The 7,609-nt window shown below is 35.9% G+C and overlaps 1 protein-coding gene across 3 annotated transcripts; it reads right to left on the reverse strand.

Moving 5' to 3' along the window:
- Nucleotides 1–732: 732 nt before the first annotated feature.
- On the reverse strand, nt 733–3,389 carry LOC111921554 (pentatricopeptide repeat-containing protein At5g42310, chloroplastic). Of its 3 annotated transcripts, XM_042901386.2 has the most exons (6): nt 2,945–3,129; nt 1,944–2,852; nt 1,695–1,847; nt 1,537–1,608; nt 1,206–1,344; nt 733–1,082 (listed from the first exon to the last, which is right to left on the reverse strand). In XM_042901386.2, exons 1-5 carry the CDS (start codon nt 2,993–2,995, stop codon nt 1,240–1,242), a joined length of 1,290 nt encoding a protein of 429 aa, XP_042757320.1. In that variant the 5' UTR covers nt 2,996–3,129; the 3' UTR covers nt 733–1,082; nt 1,206–1,239. The 3 variants fall into 3 exon arrangements, with proteins under 3 accessions (XP_042757320.1, XP_023772901.1, XP_023772900.1); XM_023917133.2 differs by having other exon boundaries at nt 733–1,127; nt 1,944–3,389; XM_023917132.3 differs by having other exon boundaries at nt 1,944–3,388.
- Nucleotides 3,390–7,609: the final 4,220 nt, after the last annotated feature.

Below are 7,609 nucleotides of genomic sequence, written 5' to 3' on the forward strand. Positions count from 1 at the left end.
ATCGATTTTCGTAGATTATAGATATTGTTTTTGGGTTTATGGAAATAACTAATGTAATATTATTTTTTTCGAATGTTTTAGAACTTTTTTTTGTTAGCAAATTAAGAAAATACTGTTAATGGTTATCAATTGTGGTTTGAGAAAAATAATTACAATAGACTTATACTTAGATGTGGCAAAGATAATAAGAGTGTTCGTTGTCATTTTAATCGATAAAAATCATAATTACTAGTATTTTAAAACCAAAATAAAAAGTTGAGTTTCTTAATAAATACAATTAAAAAGTTGAATTACCTAAATAACAAAGTTTGTGTTATTGGTTGTCATGTCAAATCATTGTCCTTTTATTTAAAGGGTTAATTGCAAAAAACTAAAAGACCAAAAACTTTTTTTTTTTTTTTTTCATTTTACCATTTTCTTCTGGTTTTCAGGTCACCTTTGTAATACATTTTTTTTCTCGAAAAGACAGCTCACTTGTTTTTTGAAAACGCCCTCACTTTTTTTCCGCATTTGACAAACTTTTTTCGTTTGAACCAACCTTTTTGTTAACTACAATGTTCTTGTTTTTGTTACTGGTTAGGGTATTCTTGATGGAGGAAAATGTGGTTTAACTGTAAATGTGCTTGCTACCATGAGAAAGATAGATGCTTTATTGTATCTATGAAACCCCATAAAAGTGTATATATGATGAAGTTCTCGTGAATCACATCATGACAGAGCACACGCTTTACATGTAGAAGACTTAATTTTGCATGTTTTTTTTTCAACAAGACAAATAACAGAGTTCCATCACGAAATGTTCCACTACACCTATGGCTCAACTCAGTAACTTAACTCATCACAGTGATTCTCTCTACAGATGTTGCTCATCCTATTATCTTATATATGATTTATCATGTATACGTATGTATAGAAACATCCCTAAGTCAAAAGTCAAACGACTTAGTGGCTATCCAATTTTATGCATAGACTTAACATCTTTTCTTCTCGTTTGAATTTGGAAAGTATTCCCATGCTCCCACTCGTCCCTTCCATCCAAAAAGGTGGATGGAAAAAGGAATCGTTCGTTATCCATCTATTGTCTGCACAAAAGACGTAAATGCCCTCCTTATCATCAATCATCATTGCTGAAAATATCCTTAATTCAAGTGAAAAAAAAAAACACCCAAAACTGGACCAAAAGAAGCCAATTTTGCATACAGTACCTGATGAGGGGTTGAAGAAATCACTTAAAAACAACTAATGTCTACGTTGAAGAGCCATGATTGCAGTTTGAAGCAACTCTCTGGCTTTCCTATCCGGTGAACATCCAGCAGACTCCATATCCCTATATATTATACCTACCTGCCATTCACCCACCTAACATTATTTATGCAATTCCATCTACACTAATATTAGTCAACACAAAATTGGTCCCACTCAAATAGATAAAGACATTATTGTCCTTGTCATCGGAAACAGCCCATCCGGTCCACATGTAACAAACTCAACCTACAGGATGATGAATGACCTTGAAGTATATGAGTGTTTTTGTACCTTGTCAAACTCCTTTGCCCTTAGCAAAGCCTTCATAAGTGTAGTGTAGGTAACCACATCTGGACTTGCACCCTTCAGGAGCAATTTACATTACAATTACCATAAACAGCTTCAGTTTAAGATGTATCATCAGAGTTTTAATACACAAATCGGCTTACGCTTTCTTTTATGTGTTGATACACTGAGAGTGCCTCCATATGTCTTCCAGCAATACCAAATGCATTTATCAAAACATTCAGCATAATAAGGTTTGGTTCGATTCCTTCACGTTCCATCAACTGGAGAACTTTAACTGTTTGCTCACATAAACCCTGTGTGTGTAAGAAGGAAGATTGCAAAGCAAACAAATTTTTAAAATCAAGAATATTAAACCAATCGTAAAATCTACAAATAGAATAATAACTTGCCTGTTGGGCATAGGCGTTTGCAAGCACACAGAATATTCTAGCTGAGAGAGGAACTCCTTCGAGTTTTAGTGTGTTTATGCACTCCTCTGCATCCTCAAAGCTTCCATATTGCCCATAAATATCAACCAAAACAGCATAAATGGTCCCACTTTGTCCATGACCTCCATCTTTCATTTGCTCAAAGTTTTTCTTTATTATATCCCACTTCCCCTGTTCTCCTAAGCGACTAATGATGGTAATGAAGATACTTGGATCAGGATACAGCCCTTGTATTTGCATCTGTTTGAACAATACAAGGGCATTTGTGAGATCACCATGTTTGCAATGCCACCTGATCAAAGAATTCCATGTGGTGATATCTGGTGTAATCCCTTCTTGCTGCATTTGATCAAACACTTGCAATGCATCTCCTAGTTCACCGGATTTCCCAAAGGTGTCAATCATACTATTAAACATCTTCTTGTCAAGTGGGACTCCATTTTCCCTTACTTCTGCTATCAGGTTTATAGCTTTCTTCCACATTCCATTGTTCCTGTAAAGTTCAATAATCATACTGTATACAAAGGAATTCGGCTCAAACCCATCTTTCTTCATTTTGGCTACAACTTCCCACGTGTCTTTCAAACGTCCGGCACTAACATAATAACCAAGGAGAATCTCGTATGTTTCTCGGTTTTTCCACACACCCATAGCGTTCATGGACTCCATAAGTTTATCAGCAAGTGTAAGAAGACCTTTTCTTAAAAACACTTTCAGCAAGAGATTATACACTTCTATTCTTGGTTGAAACCCTGAGCTTACCATTTCTTCGAAAATTGCCTCAACTTCCAAAGTCCTGCCTACACTTACAAGAGCTGTTAACAGACAAGTGTAGGATGCATAACTTAACCGAAATCCTAGGGCTTCCATCTGAGAAAGAAAAACCATCGCTTTATCAATATTTCCTGCTTTACATAAGCCACGTATATACCTGTTCGACAGCTCAGGTGAGAGCTCCTCGCCTGTTGTATGATCCGTTTGGCTCTCTGGAATCGGCGACTTCTCAATTGCATTAGCTAAGCACTTCACTCTCTTTGTATAATCCGCTTTGTCTTTTATTCGAGGGCAAAAAGCATTCAGAATCTGACAGTTTAGACCGCGGACTTTAAAACTTTTTGAAGGAAAGAGGAATTCGAGTGATTTAGGGTGATAAAAGACTCCAGTTGTAATGGGAAAGAAGATAGACATTGCATCTCCTCTATGTTTATGTAGCAACTTCAAGACGGAGGAAATTAGAGCTGGAAGCGGAAACCGTAATCAGGTGAACTCAGTTAACCAAATGACCTCAATTAGAATTCCATACATCTGCTATCGAGATTGCCTAGACTTCGTGGCTTTGATTCTTAGAAATTGACAGAATTGCATACCACTCTCCACGTATCTTTCCCCTAACGGCCTAAAAGCATATAGTTTAGAATTTTGGATAGGTTATTAACCAAATTGATTATTATTTTAGATTTTTTTTATTGATTTTGATTTATAAAATACAAGATGCTCACAAGTCACAACAAATCAAATAACAACTTATTATTTATTTTTAATATATAATTTTAATTTTTTTAATTATTAAAAACTTTATCAATGTAATACTTGATATGTAATTTTTATCAAATAATTTGTCATTGAGATATTAATTCAAATCTATTTTTTTAATAGTTATTTATAAATTATAATCTTTAACTAAATAATTTTTTTTATAAAATTGACTAGTATCTAAATTATATATATTTAAAATGTCTTGTCTTTTAAAAAATAAATTGTAAAAATCGACACAACAGAATTGTAATTTGATTGGATTGGATTTAAATTTTGTTTGAACTATTTGTATCCATATTTAAAAACCGAAATATATTTAGATTCACTTAATCGGATCAAATTGATCCATAAACTTACAAATAATATTTAAATAAACATATTTTATTTCGTAATTAAAGTTTTGGTCATTGTGGTTTTGTTGGGGTGCAAAGTTTTCCATGTAGTGATGACTTGAAGACTTCATCCTTTTATGATATGTGTGAGAATTTAAGCCTTATAACTTATGGGTTGAGCTTCCCTATATATAATAATTTAATATTTTTTGTAGGTTGAGAGAGCTCATATTTTGTATAGATGAGTAAATTGATTTGAGAGAGAGCATTGTATATAAGAAGCATATGCTCCTGTTGAATCATGGAAGTGACCCTCTTGAACTTAGCTACCGCAACTGCATCAGCACCCGGAGTCAGCTACCGCAGTCATTAGCTAGATTACTTTATTTGTCTTTTATGTAATACACTCTATTATCCAGTATGCCTTGCACGGTTGCTTATAGAGTTGTAATCTAGTATAGTTCTAAGTCTCTATAAATAGAGACTTATTCTCCTGTATTAAATACCTCTCCTGATCACTGATAACTTATGCATTTCATCTGAATACAATTTCTAAAGTTATCATTCTATCACTCTTCACTCTCCACTTCTTACTTAAACATATCTGATTATAATCACTCTTCGGAGCAAGTCTTTGTGACTTATTCACTAAGTTTGATCTCACTTACTAACATTGGTTTGAATGCATTCCAAGTTATGAATCAACTTACGTGTATTCTTGATATAACAATTACTGTCATTTACATTACTTTACTTTCCGCATCTAACTCGCTAACTTCTAACTATTAATATTATTGTTGAGCTAACAGATCCTTCGAGATTAACTATTCCGCTATATACTTGTTCTAACCATTTTGTTCAAGTGTGTCTCAAAGTTTTTCTCTCAACAATTGGTATCAGAGCCATAGTGGTTGCTTTTTGAAAATCGGAACTCTAATTTTTCAAAGAGCCTTTTATACCACTGAAGCTCATCTCTAAACAAAAATTTCAAATGGCACAATCGTTATCACTGAATGTTTCCAACAGTGTTGGTGGTTCCAATCGAGCCCCAATACTGGTTGCAAATGAGTATCATCACTGGTCTCAAAGGATGGAAAGATATCTCAGACGACTTGGTAGAGATGTCTGGAGATCTATAGAAGAAGGACCCCACGTTCCAGTCCTTACCCTTGTCCAAACTGATGGAGCCACAACAAGGCTAGGAGGAGGTCAACCAGCTTTGAACCGTCCCACAAAAGATGATCTAGACAAGATGGAAAATGATGCTATTGCCTTTTATGAAATCTCTTGTGGAGTTGCTCCTGACAACTTCGACATCATCATAAATTGCAAATCAGCAAAAGGAGATTTGGAATGTTCTCAAGAACTTGTACGAAGGTTCAGAGCAGGCTCAAGACAAAAAGCTCACTACAGCACTCAACGAATTCAATAACTTCAAAGCCCACTCCGGTGAAAGTTTGGAAGACTCATTTAAAAGGTTCAACTTGATTGTCACAAAACTGTCCAATGCGGGTACCATCCGCAGCAATCATGAAACAAATATGCAGTTTCTTAATGGCTTAGGAAGACACTGGACAACAGCCAAAATGATTGTACAAGGTGACAGGAAGATTCACTCATTATCTCTCTATAAGCTTTATGGAGAATTGCAAGCTCAAGAGTCCACTATACTCAAGGACTGTTCAGACTTCGGAGGACCACTCGCATTAGTAGCCCAATCACCTCACACTCAAACCTATCCCACCGCGTATAACTCTCCACCGCAGTCATATGAAGCTGACTCTGAATATGACGATGAACAAGAGTTTCAGAATGCCATTGCTCTTATCAGTCAGAAATTCAATCGCTTACCACCTTCATTTCGCAAAAACCAACAATTCAATCGACCACCTTTTAACCGTAACTTTCAAAACAATCACTTCGGCTCCACCAAAAACCCTCTCCCTTAACCGCAGTCTCATCAAACTTAGTCCAAAGAAGTACCACCGCAGTCCCAATCAACTGACTCTGGTACCTCTATAGAAGACAAAAGTGACATCATCATATGTCACAAGTGCAACAAGGAAAACCATTTTGCCAAGGATTTCAAGGCAAACGTAGTGAAAGATAGAGCCTTCTATCTCAGAATGGCTCAAGAACTGGAAGATAAAGAAAAGGGAAATGCCTACTTTGCTCAACTGAAGAGGAATCAAGTGTGGTCATCAGGAGACGAAGATGAAGATGATCTTAGCAAAGGGAAAGACAAGATCTGTATGGTAGCAACTGCTGATGAAGATGGCTCAACCAATCTAAAGAAGAACCATTGTTATATGGATAAAGATGGAACTTTCAGCATTGTGGAACAGGTAAAACTCGTGATTCAAACTTTAAATTACAACATGCATGATTGTCAACCTTTCATAGACACACTGAATGACACTTGTGCTGTCGTCCTTACAGACTACAATAAAGCCCTAGATGAGAAGAACATCGCTTCTCAGGAGATGTTTCATGTTAGAGGACGTTTGGACAATAAGAGACTCAAAATGGCAATGTTAGAGAAGGATTTAATGTTATAAAAAGATGCTAGGATGCTTAGTGAAACCCAATTAGAAATAGCCTTAAATCATAGAGACCTAGCACAGAATGAAATTATACGTTTAAATCTGTTAATTGAAAAGTTGTTTAATGAAACTGAGGCCATTGAGAGTCTTGTTAATAATGGGAATGTTGATAACACTTTTAACTGGGGCTGGTCCAATGGTTACCCAACCGCAACGGACTCCTCACCTCGGTTCACACCGGAACGTCCCTATGTCTCACCAGACCGCAACTTCTTGTTTCCGGTCAATGACAAAACATATCCTGAGGATATCCAAGCCCACTTTGGAAAACTTCATGATCTGAGTAATAATTGTGTTATAGAAGAAATTCTCCCTGAATCTTCTACTCATGTTAACAACACAGATTCTCAGACATCATCCGTAGTCGATGAGGAAATTGTTACTGAAAGTCCTGAAGTTTCTTTAGATTTCCCATCTTTACAGTCTGACCGCAGTGTTTCTGACCGCAGTCACGTACTGCAATCTATCCCATTGCCTAACATCAATTGTCCCAAAGAAGTATCCACCAAGACTTACTCTGCAGTAGTCCAAAGCACTACACCGCTGATCGAAGTCAAAAGTTCTGTGACCATTGAGCCAATTAATCATGAATTACCAATTGAAAATTTTGAATTTGGTCAATGTTCTCAAAGTCCTGATTTCTCAAGTTCGGATGAATCGAGTCACTATTTTTCAAAATCCTCAAAAGATTCTAGGAAACCGCAATTAAATATCATTGAATGCGGTTCTCCTAAGACCGAAGCAAAAAGAGTTTTTAAAGAAGAATTTCGCTCTCGTGGCAAACAACGGGAAATTTGCTCACAAGTTAAGAAATCTGTGAAATGTCCTAAGTCAAAAAGTCCTGAAAAGTTTATTTTTTCAAATTATCATTTCAAGAAAACTGTTTCCAAGAAAACAAAAAGAAAGGAGTTCACTGTTTCTGACAATACTCAAGAAATATCCAAACATGAGGATAAGTCTTTTCGATCAACTGGATTTCAAGTCTATTCTATCAATGATCCAAAATGGAATGGTATTTTACCTACTCCAACCTTTCCAGTGTCAGTCTCAAAATCTCAAAAGTAGAAAGGAATTTTGTCAACTCTAGCACTCAAAAGGTCATCTCAAATGTTTAAGAAATCACATCACAAAAGCTCTGTACGTGCCTTCACACCTG

The sequence above is a fragment of the Lactuca sativa genome, chromosome 4 (assembly GCF_002870075.4).
Source record: "Lactuca sativa cultivar Salinas chromosome 4, Lsat_Salinas_v11, whole genome shotgun sequence".
In the NCBI taxonomy this organism is placed as follows: Eukaryota; Viridiplantae; Streptophyta; class Magnoliopsida; order Asterales; family Asteraceae; genus Lactuca; species Lactuca sativa.